The following is a 15,468-nucleotide window of genomic DNA, read 5'->3' on the forward strand; positions in this document are numbered from 1 at the left end:
GGCAGGAATTGTTGCTGCTTGTCCGTGCGGCGTTTCTATTCCGATTTTTTTTCGATTGCCAATTTTGACAGCCAGTTAACATGAAGCTACGCTTACACGTACGTAATTCAGTTCCGATCCATCAAGCCGCTAATAAATGATAATTAATGTTTGGTTTTGCTCGTTGATTCTCAGATGCAAAGTAAAAAGTAACCGTGGACTATTTTTTTCTATTTTATCAATATTTCATTGAAATCGTGCAATTCCTTACGCTATTGTATGGAATTGTAAAATTGATAAAAATTGGCTCCACCTCAACACTAGCAAGGTGTAGCCGAGCCTTTAGTGGAGCAGCTGGAAATGACAAGATAAAATATAAATAACAACAAAACAAACCGTTCTTTTCCTCACGCAGCATTGCGCCCTCTAAAAACACCCTCCAACGCTTCTATTGCGTGAGTTGCAAAAATGAGCCAACAGAAACCATCGACAAAATCAACGACCAGGGTCACCGATGCTGAAGACACCGCCGGCCTGGTTTTAAACACGGATCCAAAAGTTGTCACCAAAGCGGCAGAATTGCTTCAACCGATCCGTACGGAAGTGGTGGACAAGAACCTGGACAAGGTGCTGGAGGCGGTGAAGACCGTGGACCTGACGTGCGATTTCAAGGGCTGCAAGCAGAAGACGAACCTCGTCGGGACGGACTGCTCTTTCTGCAAGGATCGGTTCTGCTTCAAGCACAGTCTGCCGGAGATTCATGGCTGCGGCGAGGCGGTCAAACGCAAGGAGCGGGAACTGTTTCTGCACCCCATGACCGGCAAAGCGAAAGCGGAACAGTACGAGAAGCAGAAGGCGCAGGTGCGGCTAACCCAGAAGCTGAAGCAAATGTCACTGGAGCGGAAGCAGAAACCATCGTCCGGGGGGAGCAGCAAAACGGGCGGAAGTACTGCCAGCTCCACCAGGGGTGGCGCTTCCTCTAGCAGAGGGCGGAAGCGAACCAACAACCCATGAAAACGAAATGTGGTACCGTTTCGAAAATCTTTATTTATTACGATCCTAAGTGTATAAGTAAATGTTTCTTTTTTTGTGTAGCAGTAATAAATCGACACGCGCGGGCCGTTTGTAACTGAATGCTTGCTATTCCTTCCCCTGATTGCGTGACAGGATACGGTTACCACACTTCAATGATGACAAGCGGGAGGTTGAAGGGTTTCGCAAAACAGCTGGGAGGGAAACACGGCGGTTGCTAGTCGTCACTGCTCTTTACGGGACATAGTTGGGATTTTTTCGCAAAATGCAGAACCCTTCCATGATCGGTGTCAAGGAGATGTACTCCTCGGTCGCCAGTTCGGCACGTTCGCCCATGGCCAGAAGCACCGGAGTGGTGTGCGTCTGGAAGCCGGTAATGGTTTTGGGCTTACCTGCCTGTCCGACAACGTCTACGGCCTGTAAAGGAAGTAAGTGCGGGAAACGTTTTATCTTCAGCTTTCACAACTCCATATAAGCCCCTTTCTACCTACCATTCCGACACGGACTGGGACGGGACATGAGTTCAAGTCTTCGGTGAATGTAATTAGCATGCGCGGTTGCATGGCGGTCGTTAGGGTGTACAGCAAGTAGTGCGATTTGCCAAGAATAACTGAAATGAAATGATGTCAGAGTTACGCACATTAGCAATCGTCTTAATTTGGGTTCAACTCTTCGACTTACTGTTCTTCACGTCCAGGAACGAGACAAGTGCCGCCATCAGACCGGCAACAGCAACCGGGCTCATCAGCTGCCGATCGCTGTGGTACGGGCTGATCGTGAACGTACCCTTGCCCAGATGGGTCAAACCCTGGGCGATGCGCACCATGAACAGGTTGTTCGGGTCCTTGGCGTGATACTGCGCCAGCTGGCGCAGCATCGACGCCAAACGCGCGTTGTTCGTTCCCGCTCCGACCAAACCCATCGCAAAGATGGCATTGTGCGCTACCTCGGCGTCGCTGTCGTGCGAAAATTTGCTCAGCGTGTCCAGTATGTTCAGCTTCGGGTTCGAGACGGAAATCAACCCAAGAGCTAGCGGGACCGCTCGGCGTATGCACGGCTCACAGTAGCGCAGCAGATTGCCGAACGAGCGGAATGCCATTTCGGCACCGATCTCCTCGCCCATAGCAATCAGCGCAATACCGAGCACGGCCACCGCCTGGCATCCAGAGAGATCCTTTTCCTTATCCTCCTTTTCCTTGTTGTTGGTGTCCTTTGATTCGGACTTCTTGGACGCCGGTTCCTCGCTCGACGAAGCCGACGGTTCGTAATGCTCCGAGCAGAGATGGAGCAGTTGCTGGATTTTCAGCACATTGCCCGTACCGGCGTATGCGCAGATTTCCACCATGGTGGTGGCCATCGAGCGGAACGGTTCGGCCACTATCTCGAGCGCAGCCGTAACCGCTTCGACCGCCTCCTGCCGGCCAAGGTACACCAGTCCAAGACCGAGCGGCAGGAAGCGAGCGTAAGTGTCCTTCAGATCAGCCTCGCTGCGATCCATAATGATCTGCAGTAGCACTTCCGTCACCTCGCTGTTGCACGAGCCGACGGCAATCATACCGAGCGAGAGGGCCGCAATGCCCATCACCTCCATGTTTGAGCCCGTGCGACGCTCCGAGCTGAACACCGAGCCAATCAGCTCCAGCACCACCGACCGGTTCGAGCCAGCGTACGCTAAACCCAGCCCAAGGATGGCGCCGATGCGCATCGTCGTGTTCTGATGCAGCACGTAGTCCGACAGCAGGGCCAACGCCGGATCGACCTCATTGCGTACGCCACAGTTTACGATACCGCAGGCCAGCAGTGCGCCCGACTTGATGTAATCCTCGTTCGAGTACAAATACTTGTCAATCGGGGTCAGACCACCGTCCACATCCCACAGCAGTATCAGTCCGAGCGAAGCGGTCGCACTCAGCATACCGTGCTCTTTGTTCTTGTACAGCCACTTGTTGCCGTCCTCCATCAGCAGCTTGTCCTGCCCGAAGCCGGCATTCACGAACCCGTTCACGAAGCTGGCGGCCAGGTTCTGGCGGGCCGAATCGATCTGCGAACCGAACGGGGCGCGCGAGTTGTCCAAGTGCGACTTGTACACGTCTTCGGGCGTCTTGGGCTCCATAATGTCCAGCTCTCGGGCCAGATTGAGGAAATGGTGGTTCAGATGGGAATTGGACATGATCTCGACCAGATCGTCGTAGTCGTTCATTCCCTCCGGCAGCTCGAGGAAAATCTGCTGCCGGCCGAGCATGAACGCCAGCTGCTTCTGTACCGCACTGTCGCCGCACGACATAAAGATTTCCTTGATCAGCTCCGTATCGTTGATCATCATGGCCAGCCGCATCGCCTGCGTGTGCTGGTTGAACTTGCGCGACAGATTCAGCGCACACTTGAGCAGGCTCACGTTCTCCGGCTCGGCCACGTACGGCACGCAGCTCTGCAGATACAGACAGACCCGCGGATACGCACTCTCGTCCACGTAGTTCTCCAGCAGGTCCAGCCGTTCGATCTCCATCAACAGATCGCACGCTTCCGCCTCCGCGTTATGCGCCATGTTGTACGGGATGATCTGATGGATCAGCTCGATGAGGCGGTTTTTGAACAGATTGTCCGTCGATTCCGGCCAGTTGGCGGCTATCTCGCCGGACAGGTGTCGCACATACTCGTGACCCCACTCACCGAGGCTCTCGGTGCTGTTGTCGCTCAACAACCGGTACACCAGGCACTCCTTGCCGGTGCCCATCGTCATCGCCAGCACAGAGATGATTTCCGCGCACAGCTTCAGCGTGTTGACGTCCTTCAGCTTGGCCGTCATCTTCTTATGGATCTCCTTCATCGCTTCGTAGTGCGGACGCATAAACTTGAGCGGCTTCGGCACGGACGTCATGGAGGTGGTGGACGCCCGGATCAAGTTTGCCATCGCTTCCAGCGACGGGCGGTACAGCTCCACGTCGGCTTCCTGCAGACGCTCCACCAGCATGTTCAGCTCATCCTGCAGCTGCTTATCTTCGTCCGACTAGATGGAAATGGGACAAAGAGAACACAAAATGCAGACCACGGGCGCAAAACATTGACCACAGGATGACGGGGCAAATTGGTGATGATGGTCGCGTTGTTTTGTTGGAGTCACCCGGCTGGGCCTCTCCAGCCACGGCACTTACCAGCTCAGTCTTTTCGTCTTCCTTCTCTTTGCCCTTGCTTTTCACCACGGGCTCTTCAATTTTCTCCGCTGTAGACATGTTACCGTTGGATTGAGTCTCTTGTTGTTAGCTGAAAATTACACTGAACAATTGTGTGTCGGTCGGTGCTGCTTCCCTTGTTCCGCGGATGATTTTTGTTGAATCACGTACCTGTCAAAATTGAGGTTAGCGAAAGTTTGTCAGAAAGGCGCTGCGTTTAGCAACTTGGATAGAAAGTCGAAAAGGGTTCAGCAGTAAACGAGCTGCAAATAGCGTTATTTTAGAACAGCGACTTTTATAGATCATACTTGTTTGTGTGATTCTTTTATATTCAGAAATAACAGCTTATTGCTGGGTTTGTGCGATAGTGAAGTAGAATTATTGTTCCCGATGCTCAAAAAGTGTACCATTTACATCGTTCGTTTTCAATCTTGTTGACCAATATCAGTTCGGAGCATTCAACACTACACTATGAACCGTTTGATTTACGGCGAAAAAACGAACGACGAATTCACCTCACCGGCGTTCACCAATATCGCGGATTTTCGTAACTGCACATTTTGAATTTTATTTTGCAGATCAAGCAGCATATTCAAGGGCGGTTGCTGTAAAAACGTGTTGAAGTAGTATTTGCATTCTTAAAAGTATGTTTAACCACAAATTCAATAGCTCAGTATGGTTCACGCCATCGGAAAAAAACTAGCAAGCAAAACAATGAAACGTTGCGTCGGTCCCAGTGTGCGCGCGCTGGGCAGAACTTTTAACGGCCAGAATTAGCAGCTGTCAACGGTCGGAAAACAGCGAAGGAGCGAAGAAGAAGAAGAATAAAGACGACAGAAAAATAGTCGCAAAACTTGCACCCGAAGCAAAAACATCGGTCGGTTTTACGGCACGGCAGAGGAAATTTACTTGTTTTGGAAGCATTTTAAAACGATCGATGACGATCGCGAAGGTGATCGGTTCGCTGTAGCTGATCCATTCAAGCGGATAAGCACGGCACGGTGGCAAAAGGCCAGGAGGAAATAGCTAATCAATGCCCTGGCTCAATGTGTGTGCCGATGCCAAGGTCAGAGTCGAATGTTGAAAAAAGAAACTACACACACTGCTGTACAGTCGGGTGCAAACCTCTGGAAGCCGCGGATCCCGGTGCTTGCGAGATGAATCAAAGGAGGTAGGTGCATTTGTGAAATCCTGGACGGTAAAAAAGAGAAATGAGTTGCAGTGTGCACATCAAGCAGCAAACAAGAAAGGATACCGAACCGTATGTTGCGTTTGTGAAGTGAGGCCCGACACACACGCGCGCGCGATACCCCTTGAAACGTGTGCACGGGGTATCGGAAAAATCGATAAACATTAAAACGGAGTGTCTTGCGCGGGGAAGCCCCCTCAGGCGGGCCCAGGTGTGTCGAGGTGTGATTTGAAGTGCGAAATGTAGAGGCGGTGTCCCATACACGTCGTCGGCAAGGGTTCTTTTTGTCGGGCGGGTTAATTAACACCTCACGCCGGTCGCGGTACCGAAAGGGCGAAGAAGAGGAGCGGCGCGATCGACGCGCGTCTGAGTCAACGCGTGTGCGGGGAGAGGGGAGAACCGCACCAGGAGTGGGTTGTAAAGTGATGCTGATGAGCACATTGCAGCAGCAGCAGCTTCCAGTGTACTCGTTTGTTATTGATCGATTTGTGTGTTGTGCTAGTGTTTGTGTGTGCGACTGACCATTAGTGTGTCGGGTCGTATGTTTTGGCGTCCGCATGATTCATTGCAGTTCCCGTTCCATTTTTATCAGTACGGCCCCGCCATTGCTCACCGTGTGCTAATCTAAGATCGACACCTTGGTAACCCCCGGGGCCGGGGTGAGGTTTGCTTATCAGTGAGTGAAGTACGGGAAGCAAGATTCCCCCCCCTCCCCACCACCTCGCCACTCCACCAGATTCACCTCCTGCACCACACCAAACTGTGTTCAGTGTCGCGCCGTATGTTGTGATTGATATGCGACGCACAGCGTATTCGGCGACAGGATGGGTCTGCGCTATGTATGGCCACGTTTCTCACCCCTCCCCACTCTACCGTGCCACGGTTATCAATTTGGCGAATGACTTTTGGACTTTTGCTGGTCCGGGTCTTCCGATCGCGAGCCGAGACCGCAAGGTCGGAATCGTTTCCTGCATTGGATTATCGTGCGATGATTCGAATTGACGCGGAATCGTGCCGAGGGGTTACACAGCTATCGGTACACTTTCGAGAACGTTAAAGCGAGCCATGAATGTTGCTGAACACCAGTTGCTGCCGTTGCCATAGCGAGGAGGCTTGGTCGAGGGTGGTTTTTTTCGAGGGGGATTTGGTACGACGGGTTATTTTGCGTTTTTCTAGCTTCATGTAATCCAGCCACCAACCACTGTGGTACTGTAGTCTATCATCGCATCAAAGATAACGGTCGACACGGGGTGGGATGGTTGTGTGAAAGAGGTTTTTGACATCCTCTTTCTCCCTCCTTTTCTCTCCTATCCTTTAGGAAAGCGTAATAAATCAATGTATTCACTGGAGGAGGCTTTTTGCTGCAGCGCTTCGAAATCGTCTCAATGGAACCGTCGTCGTCATACCCGTGCTAAGGTAGTGGACGAGCTGAAACGGCCGTACAGCAATTGTAGCAGTGGCAAGCGGCGCAGAAAACTGGAAGCCACAGACGTGCAGCCCAAAATCCCGACCGGCCATCCGCCCGTACCTGGCTGCTACTGATGCAAAGCTTAACCACAACACCATCATCATTATCATCATTATCATTGCGCGGTGCGCATCAGCTCAGCCGAGCACGGAACGCTGGCGCGCGCGTGTGGATAACGCAGCATGGAGCTACAGTAAATTAGTTGGTTCAGCGTGAAGAAGATTAATCGCGTGAAAAGAAACGACCCACTACAGAGTACAGTGCGCGGCGGGACATCGGGAGCGGCATCGGTGTCATAGTAGATCGCGTAGAATTAAAGCGCCATTGATAAGACACGGCGCACGCTAGAAAAATCCAGACCTTGTTGTGGACGTACATTCCGCACCGGCAGCGGGAGCAGCGAGACGCTGACTGATTGCATCGTGCTGTTGAACCTAATCACTGTGTATACACAGCGGACAGAAGGAACCGCCGGCCCCGGAGTCACGATGCCGTGTTATAGCTTAAGGTAAGTGGGTGCTTCGTCAAGTCCCAGTGCGATCGTTTCACCGTACTTACGTGACCATGTGGGGCGTTTTGTGTGTTGCAGAAATATCATCAAGTACCCGCGAGCAGTGCTGCGGACGATTCTGGTGGTCGCCAACAACATCTACTGCGTGCCCACCTATCTCGTATGGATGTTTTTGCTGCTTCCGCTAAGAAAGATCCACGAAACGTACTACTACCGCATCGAGGGCATACTCTTCCACTGGCTGCTGGCCAACGTGTCGATGTGGTCCTGGACGGCCGGTTACGAAGGTGAGTCATTAACGCGCCACAATCCCAACTCGTCAGCTGATTGGGCGAGCACGTGTGTGCGTGTGTGAACTTAACTGAACTTTTCGCCTTCATTGGTAGTGGTGGAGATGGGCGACGATATAACGACCGCCTTCGATAAGCGCACGCTGGTGCTGGCGAACCATCAGAGCACCTCCGATGTGCCCCTGCTGATGGCGGCCTTCAACGCCAAGAAGAGCATCCTGCCGAACATCATGTGGATCATGGATCGGCTCTTTAAGTATACCAACTTCGGTGCGGTCAGCCTTGTGCATCAGGACTTTTTCATTGCCTCGGTAGGTGTGCTTAGCTGGTTGTTTTTTTTTGTGTGATTCTCATCTCGTAACTGAATCGTCATCGTTCTTGCATTACACCCACCAGGGCAAGAAAAATCGCGAAAAATCGCTACAGCAACTGAAATCGCACATACGGCAGTGCTACGTGCCGCGGAAGCGGAAGTGGATGGTACTATTTCCCGAGGGTGGTTTCCTGCGCAAACGAAAGGAAGTTAGTCAAAGGTACGCTCTGCTTTCCTTTGACCTGCTGACAGCAGTAGGTCTTGTTTCCATAGCAACTAACAATGATGTGCCCATGTATTTGACGTTTGCAGATTTGCAGAAAAAAACAATCTACCAGTATTAAATAATGTCACCTTGCCGCGTGTCGGTGCTATGAAGGCCATTATGGATATGCTCGGAGCGCCGAACGACATGAACGTGTGCTCGTCCTCGTCCACCACCACGAACCCATCGCTCGTCGGCTGTGGCAGTGTCGGTGGCGGGCAGGATGCGGTTAAACAATCGGCCAGCAACAGCACTATCATCAGTAGCAAAGCAATAAACAAGGATGACGATGACTGTGGTAAGTAGTGATGGTGATTTTTTTGGCCCCCGCCCAACGAGAACGGTACATTGACCGGTTCGGGTTTCTTTACAGATACCTGTAAGGATGCCTCGTACGCATTGCTGAACGGGCAATCGGGCGGCTGCTTAGAGTACGTACTAGACATTACGATCGCGTACCCGCAAGGCGTACCGCTAGATCTACCCAACATTGTGCACGGCATGCGGGATCCCTGCCAGACGTTTCTATTCTACAAACTTTACCATAGTTCGGAGGTAAATGCAACCCCATTCTTCTTCGATCCGGAACCGGTCTGGCTTTTTATGCATCCTAACCATAAATTGTTTGCAACCTTCTCCCCCTTCCCCTAGGTTCCGCGCGACAGCGAATCCCTCACCCAGTGGTTGTACAATCGATTTTACGAAAAGGAGAAACTGCTCGAAGAGTTTTACCGTACCGGCAGCTGGCCGGCAAGCTGTACCATTCCCCCGACGGCCGTGCACCAGGATTTGCTGCGGTTTTTGCTAATTCATTTGTTTTTCATCACCTCTACTTACGTGCATCTGCAGCTGATCCTAATGCTGATCAACTACACGAACGTCATGTACGTGTACATGCTGAGCTAAGCCAACGAATGGCAGCTTTTCGGTCGCGTTTCGTACACCACTAATCTCGCAGCTCCAAGCAGCAGCAAGCACGGCTCTCCGAAGGGCGCTGCGCGACAAAAAAAAAACGAACACTTTAACAGCGTGCAGCTTAGCAGTATGGCGGAAGAGTACTGATGAAAACTTGCAAGGCAAAAGGCAAAACAAAAAAACAAAACCAAACTCTAAGTCGCACCGAGTGAATATTGAGACATACTTTGCTAAATTATAAGTTAAAAAGATGGCGCCCCGCGTTTGTGCTGATGTTACCCACTCTAGTGTAAATGGTTGTAGTGTTAAGTGGCATATAACGATCGCAGAACCATGTGGGCAATCGCAGGAAGCTGTGTGTATGTGAGACGGCACGGCAGCAGGAAGATTAGCAGCGCAATATCTGTGTGTTTCTGTGTGTGTGTGTGTGTTTTTTGTGTGCGTGTGTATGTTTGAGCGCGCGAGCGCCTGTCGTAGTCATGCCAACAAGAGACAGTTCTGCGCAGAACGGGAGTATTCTGCGTGCTGGTTTGCGTTAGTAGCACATGTCGCGACAGCAATGCATTATTTTGCATAAGAAGACGCGCATAAAGTATCGTCCGATATCGAATACATTCTCCTCCACGACCCATTTCCTCCCCTTCTCCCCCCCTCTCCCCCATTCATCCACCCTGGTTAGCGTTTATACAGCGCGCCACATGAGCTTGCGCCTTTCCTCGCAAATGATGCGACGGTAAAGGTAGCGTTAAAACGCGCACAACATACAACAAATACTGATGAGAATAGGTAGCACAAAAACCAACCCCCCCGGGAAGTAAATGTAATGATTTGCAATCAACTTAATGGTATTGTACACACTATACAGCCAACACACACAGTAATGCATCATGTTTCCTGCCCCGCGCTTGTGTCGAGGAAATTATGCCGCAGCCGAAACGTTTGTTTGTAGCATACTGCGGTACAGTTATTTTACCCAAACTGAGTCAGTGAATACGAGTAAGAACTTCTCCTCCCGAAGGTAGGAATATAAGCCGTTAAAAGAAAACGAATTTTTGTTTTTTTATTAAGCTTACCCTTAGTTTCGAGTCAATTTAGGGATCAGGAGCAGGAGCAGGTAGGGGTTTTATTTTTATTTGTGTTTTTTTAAAGCTATCGCCCCATCACTTTACGGCGATTGATTAGGGGAGCAGCGCACTACTTGTTGCGAACGTTGCAGCATGTTTTACCAAGTGTACGACGCCGGCTTTCAGGAAGCCGGCTTAGGGAGAGAAAGGGTGAAGCGTGTGTCAAGTCGCGTGCGCAAGTCAAAAAGGGTAGAGAACTGTTTAAAACAGGGGTTTATATACACACACACACACGATGCATTACGTTTAGGTTAGATTTACTCGGTTCTTTCCAGTTCGTTTCGGTGCACAGGGAGCCACACGAAGGGGGTTAGATTAGAAGGGCCAATACAGGCGTGCCGCGCACTTACCAATTGATTGTACATACTATATACACACACGCGCGTACACGCATACACCTACACGTGTGGCTGTTTAAAACGCCGTTTTTCTGTTTTCTTTCTCTCCTTTTCGCTGTATCCGTACAAAAGCTATTACTATATCCTAGCGATAATACTAACAGTTTTGCCCTATTTTCCTATCTCCCCCCTCCCCTTTCTGGCCACTGACACACTGTTCCCTTACAAACGTGTAGCAGAAACTATTTAATCTACCTGTTCTTTAGGAAACACACAACACACACACACGCCGTGAAAAACCGAAGAGAAAGGAATAAGAGTAGAAAATTTAAGCCGCAAACGATAAGGAATCACTTTCTTTCCACGACGCGGTACAGGGAAAATAATTCGCGCAAACTTGCACATACGCGCGCGTGTGTGTGTGTGTTGTGTGTATAAGGAAGTTCCAGAGTGTTAGGAGACGATGTACGTGTGATGCGGAAAAGGAAGTAGTAGCGTGTGTACTCCTGCCAGAGTAAGGAATTAGCATTCGTGCGTTATTTAGTGTATAAACGTAGCACAACATGATGTTCCGTTTTCCTGCGCGGAGTGCGAGGGACAGTCAGGGAGGTTCCGTTGATCAGCAAACGACCTCCACCGCCCGCCCTCCTCCTCTTCATTTTACGTATATTGTTTGCTCATTTTCTACAAACCCGCTGGGCACACGCGAGGGCTTATACATTACATACGCGAACCAGTTTGCCGTATGCCGTGCACCATGATACCATGATTCATTGCCATGCTGTGTGGCAATACCGTGTGAAAATGATGATCGCCATTCCCCGATCGCATGAGCCGTTGGGTGGGGTGGGGAGCGTCATGCTTCGAATACCTTTTTTCGAATAGAAACAAGACAGTAAACAACAGTCAAAACCAGTCAAAAAAAAAAACTGTGTGAAAAGAAAGTGTCGTCTAGTCTCGCTTTATTCCATCAAACCCGAAAATGGCCAGCTTTTGGCCGGCAACACGCGACGCAAACTCCAGCACCACCGACAGTGAGCCCGGTGGCTCTTCCTCCGCCAGCTTTAAAATGCAACCGGCGACAAAGGTGTCGCCGGCACCGAGACTATCGCGTATCACTTCCGGCGGGTAGGTCGGCTGGGAAAACCAGCGGTCCTGCCGGTCGATCGCTACCGTGTCGCGTTCGCCCCACGGACAGATGATGATGTACGATCCGGGGTGCAATTGTTTCAGCCCAGCAATAGCCTCCCTGGCGCTGTCGTGCCCCAGAAAGCGGGCAAAGTCTTTGCCCACAAACACGACGTCCACACCGTCCACGAGCAGGTCAAGATTGGAGTGGCGTGGTTTTTCCAGTTCGACGGAGATTTTCACCTTGCAGGATTGGTTTTCTGGCCGTTCGTTCCACTCCACGATGGAGCGTATCATCTGCACTATTGCCGATGTGTTGCGTCTTCCCTAGGGGTTGGACCAGTACATTAATTAGTGTTAGATAAAACCCCCCTATAGAGAAGTACCACACACATACTTCGAAATGAATCCATGCATAGTCCTGTAGATTGATGCGCTGAAAATCCGCAAAGGTAAGCTCCGGTAGGTCCGGATTGCTGTGCACGATCGTCCGGCTACCGGTGGCCAAACTCAGCCAAACCGTGGACAGCGGTACCTGCGCACCGCGATGGTACACGCAATGATCGTGCGCGATCTTACGCTCGCGCAAATCATCCAGCGCAAAGTGGAACATTTTGGCATCGCTGAAGGAGGCGAGCAGCTCACAGCGTGCGCCAAGGTTGGCCAGCACGGTACAGTTGTTGGATGCGTTGCCACCACGCTGCCATCGGTTCGATTGACAGCGCTGATCGGAATCTTCCGCCGGGTACGCATCACACACCTGTATGATGTCGATGTTGCACAGCCCGACGCACAGTATTTTCTTTCCGTGTAGCCGTTTGCCATCTTGCTCGAATTGTGCCATCGAGGCTGGAGAGAGAGAGAGAGAGAGAGGGGATACAAAAGCGAACAAGCTCTGCATCAGTATAAAGAGTTGGAAACGGAAATGTGGAAAAGCTAAACGTAATAATGGAAGAACGGGGCTAAGCTGATTGTTTTATACGTTCGAATGTATTATCTTTTGGTGTTTTGCATTTTATAACATCGTGTGCACACACACACAAACACACTCACATCGTGTACTTGTTGGAGTATCTTTTGAAAGGGAAAAATAAACAACTAAACGATTATAAAACGTAATAGCAAAAAAAAACAACAACATTAATCCTATCTCTCTTTCTCTCGATTGCGCCGAACCGATCGTCACGATCGTCGACACTGATTTGGTGTTCTGGCGCATTGTCCTCGTCCCTCCCTTCCCGGTTCGTTCGTCCCCCCCTCGACCTGCTCACAAATCCACCCCCGTATCGATCAGCTCGCGCAGCAGCAGCGACGCCCGGCGGGGCAGCAGCCGCAGCAGATGGCTCACGAAGAGCAAATATTTCGGTATGCTAATCTCTAGCTCGTTGCGCCGCACGCCCGCTATAATACGCTGGGCGGCCTCGTCCGACCGGATGCGCCCGAACGCGGACGAAATGCGCAGCCGAATGTCGTTCAGGCAGTGGTCGGTGATGATGAACGGGTAGATGTGGACGAGCGTTGTGTGGATCGTGTGCTGCCGCTTTTCGATGCGCAGCTCCTCCAGCGTGGACTCGTACAGACCCTGGACGGCGAACTGGGACACGGCCAGTGGCATCTGGTGCTTCAGCCCACTGACGCCGGCCACCGAGGTCAGGAAGACGATGTGCCCGTGGGCCATTTTCTTCATTTTGGGCAGTATCGCTTCCAGCAGCTGTCGTCAAGGGTAGAGAAAAATTAATCGCAGTTAGTGAAACGTGTCACGATCCTCTCACCCAAACGAATGGGTGAACAGTTAATGCCTACCAAAAAGTGTGATACTACGCCAACATTCAGTGTGGTTTCGATCGGTGGCGCTTCGGTGACAAGGCTACGTGCGCTCGGCACGTTGCAGCTGTGAAACAGCATGCTGATCGGGCCGAGGCTGCCCTCGATCGCGGCCACCGTACGGCCGACCTCCACCTTGCTCGTAACGTCACATTCGAACGCGCTGGCCACACCGCCCGACGACTGTATTTTCTTCACCAACAGCTCGTTGTCCGTTGCGTTCACGTCGATGCAGGCCACCTTCACGCCTAACGCCGCCAGCTGTAGGGCCAGATCGTATCCGACACCCCGACCGCTACCGACAACCTGAGAGGGAAACACACAAACAAATGAAACGTCTGCTCCATACTTTTATCGGCTCCTCATTACTTACGGCTGCCACTTCCCCGGTGAGACATTTGGCCTTCGGTGCCCGGATCTGGTGGAACAGCGACTGCAGCAAGGTGAGAAAGAACTGCACCAAGATGATCAGCACATCCCAGCAGAAGATCAGCGTGGCGTACAGCCGTAAGATCATCGAAACGGGCTTCCTGTGACAGTCGAGCCAGGCGGGCAATCGGCGCGGGCTTTCTTTCGCTTCGGACGACTAAAAGCAAAACACACAGGCAAGCGGTGCCGGTTATTGGTTGCGACAGCTCTCATTACTCTCCTCTCCATCATTTTCACGAGGACGGGCGTGTGTGCAATTTGCGTGCGGGAAACCAATCAAAACGAACCACAACAGAGCTTTTGCTACTTACATGGAACCGCGTCACGTATTGGTTGGTCATTGTTGCGAAGCCGAAGTCTAGCGCAATAATCGTTCGCGATTAGAGCATATCATATCCACGCAGCACACACCAATACACACACACACACACAACACAGAGGTTAAATTTAATTAGTAGAACTACGCGCATGTTCCAGCCACAGCTCGCGAACGGTATCACACGCTTCCCGTTAATCCCTTCGCGACGGGACGCAACCACCCTCCCCAATACCCCCAAGACAGTCAACAGTGGAAGAGGGTTGAAGAACGCTTACCTTCTCGGGGACTGCGGGGTGCACGGTACTTGACGAGCGGCCGTGTGCTGCTAATCACACCACTTCACGGGCTTTGGGCAGCTGATTCGGTGTGTTTATCTCCAAATCCAAAGTCCGTCCGAAATGGACCCGCACGTACGTCGATGACGGTGACGACAGTTGCGAGAACATGCGTAAAGTCAGTCAACCCGGGAAATCAACCTGGACTCGGGTACGGTAGGCTGGTTTGCTGTGCACCTGTCGGAAATGCTGGCTAATACTGCACTGTGCCTGTTAAACTGCAGTTGTCCCTTTTAAACGTTAATGGGTTTTTGCTATTTACCTGTTGGAGTTTAAAATTGCACGCAAAAAGCGTTGAAAGTGCGTGTACGTTTTCTTCACGGACTGTTGCAAATGTCATAACAAACCGCGGCTGGACGGGGCGGCCCGTTAGCATCGGCCGCCCTGCCTATTTCAGCCGCCAACGTGTGTTTATACAGCACTAGTTGTGTACTGGAATGGGTGTTTCGTCGCTTTCTTCACCAAATCGATGTTCGTTCGAAATGGACGTTATTGAAATCGATGAGAGCTGGTACGTGAAAAACATTACAAATAAATCATTTATGTTCTTTGAAATTATTGTACGAATGAGATGCAATCACACATTTAAAATGCGTTATTTGCTATTTAAAATGTTTTAGCTAAAACCGTTAAATAGTTGAAATTATTTTGGGATTTTAACAAAACTGACTGTGCTTCAAGCATCCCAAAGCCAGTTTCCCTCAATAAAAGTCTATTACGCTTGAATTAATTGGTGGCTTTGCCTTTCACACACACGTACAATATCCGAAAGGGCAGCTGTGGAAAGTATCTTCCCTTCTCGATCTGCTGTAGTCGATGAAATCAAGTACCACTTCGCT

General features: G+C 51.0%; 4 protein-coding genes across 12 annotated transcripts; 2 read left to right on the forward strand and 2 right to left on the reverse strand.

The window, feature by feature from the left end:
- The first annotated feature begins 1 nt into the window (after position 1).
- Positions 2-1,113, forward strand: LOC120952878 (DNA-binding protein SMUBP-2). The gene is made up of 2 exons (XM_040372433.2): positions 2-98; positions 395-1,113. The coding sequence occupies exon 2, from the start codon at positions 448-450 to the stop codon at positions 991-993; it is 546 nt and encodes a 181-aa protein (XP_040228367.2). The 5' UTR covers positions 2-98; positions 395-447; the 3' UTR covers positions 994-1,113.
- On the reverse strand, positions 1,007-4,355 carry LOC120952874 (26S proteasome non-ATPase regulatory subunit 2). Its single transcript, XM_040372421.2, has 4 exons — positions 4,164-4,355; positions 1,693-4,018; positions 1,503-1,621; positions 1,007-1,428 (listed from the first exon to the last, which is right to left on the reverse strand). Exons 1-4 carry the CDS (start codon positions 4,239-4,241, stop codon positions 1,246-1,248), a joined length of 2,706 nt encoding a protein of 901 aa, XP_040228355.1. The 5' UTR covers positions 4,242-4,355; the 3' UTR covers positions 1,007-1,245.
- Positions 4,356-4,951: 596 nt separating this feature from the next.
- On the forward strand, positions 4,952-11,523 carry LOC120952875 (acyl-CoA:lysophosphatidylglycerol acyltransferase 1-like). 2 transcript variants are annotated; one of them, XM_040372423.2, is made up of 8 exons: positions 4,952-5,352; positions 6,689-7,346; positions 7,428-7,636; positions 7,736-7,950; positions 8,036-8,172; positions 8,265-8,515; positions 8,591-8,772; positions 8,869-11,523. In XM_040372423.2, the coding sequence occupies exons 2-8, from the start codon at positions 7,327-7,329 to the stop codon at positions 9,121-9,123; spliced, it is 1,269 nt and encodes a 422-aa protein (XP_040228357.2). In that variant the 5' UTR covers positions 4,952-5,352; positions 6,689-7,326; the 3' UTR covers positions 9,124-11,523. The 2 variants fall into 2 exon arrangements, with proteins under 2 accessions (XP_040228357.2, XP_040228356.2); XM_040372422.2 differs by lacking the exon at positions 4,952-5,352 and adding an exon at positions 5,620-6,046.
- Position 11,524: 1 nt separating this feature from the next.
- On the reverse strand, positions 11,525-14,999 carry LOC120952876 (ketohexokinase-like). Of its 8 annotated transcripts, none has more exons than XM_040372424.2 (6): positions 14,892-14,997; positions 14,570-14,828; positions 14,287-14,333; positions 13,920-14,132; positions 13,526-13,852; positions 12,694-13,433 (listed from the first exon to the last, which is right to left on the reverse strand). In XM_040372424.2, exons 3-6 carry the CDS (start codon positions 14,314-14,316, stop codon positions 12,990-12,992), a joined length of 1,014 nt encoding a protein of 337 aa, XP_040228358.2. In that variant the 5' UTR covers positions 14,317-14,333; positions 14,570-14,828; positions 14,892-14,997; the 3' UTR covers positions 12,694-12,989. The 8 variants fall into 8 exon arrangements, with proteins under 8 accessions (XP_040228363.2, XP_040228358.2, XP_049463293.1 ...); XM_049607336.1 differs by having other exon boundaries at positions 14,570-14,822; positions 14,892-14,981; XM_040372426.2 differs by having other exon boundaries at positions 14,570-14,833; positions 14,892-14,980.
- Positions 15,000-15,468: the final 469 nt, after the last annotated feature.

Source organism: Anopheles coluzzii, chromosome 2 (assembly GCF_943734685.1).
Source record: "Anopheles coluzzii chromosome 2, AcolN3, whole genome shotgun sequence".
Taxonomy (NCBI): domain Eukaryota; kingdom Metazoa; phylum Arthropoda; class Insecta; order Diptera; family Culicidae; genus Anopheles; species Anopheles coluzzii.

Excerpts from the sequence above, each read along its gene's own strand:
- LOC120952875 (XM_040372423.2), top strand. The coding sequence starts at position 7,327 with ATGCCGTGTTATAGCTTAAG. Across the intron at positions 8,516-8,590 it reads CAAGGATGACGATGACTGTG|ATACCTGTAAGGATGCCTCG; the intron begins GTAAGTAGTGAT and ends GTTTCTTTACAG. Across the intron at positions 8,773-8,868 it reads AACTTTACCATAGTTCGGAG|GTTCCGCGCGACAGCGAATC; the intron begins GTAAATGCAACC and ends CCCTTCCCCTAG.
- LOC120952874 (XM_040372421.2), bottom strand. The coding sequence starts at position 4,241 with ATGTCTACAGCGGAGAAAATTGAAGAGCCCGTGGTGAAAAGCAAGGGC. Across the intron at positions 1,622-1,692 it reads GTTCCTGGACGTGAAGAACA|TTATTCTTGGCAAATCGCAC; the intron begins GTAAGTCGAAGA and ends ATTTCATTTCAG. Across the intron at positions 1,429-1,502 it reads TCCCAGTCCGTGTCGGAATG|GCCGTAGACGTTGTCGGACA; the intron begins GTAGGTAGAAAG and ends CTTCCTTTACAG.
- LOC120952876 (XM_040372424.2), bottom strand. The coding sequence starts at position 14,316 with ATGACCAACCAATACGTGACGCGGTTCCAT. Across the intron at positions 14,133-14,286 it reads AATACGTGACGCGGTTCCAT|TCGTCCGAAGCGAAAGAAAG; the intron begins GTAAGTAGCAAA and ends TTTTGCTTTTAG. Across the intron at positions 13,853-13,919 it reads TCACCGGGGAAGTGGCAGCC|GTTGTCGGTAGCGGTCGGGG; the intron begins GTAAGTAATGAG and ends TTTCCCTCTCAG.
- LOC120952878 (XM_040372433.2), top strand. The coding sequence starts at position 448 with ATGAGCCAACAGAAACCATCGACAAAATCAACGACCAGGGTCACCGAT.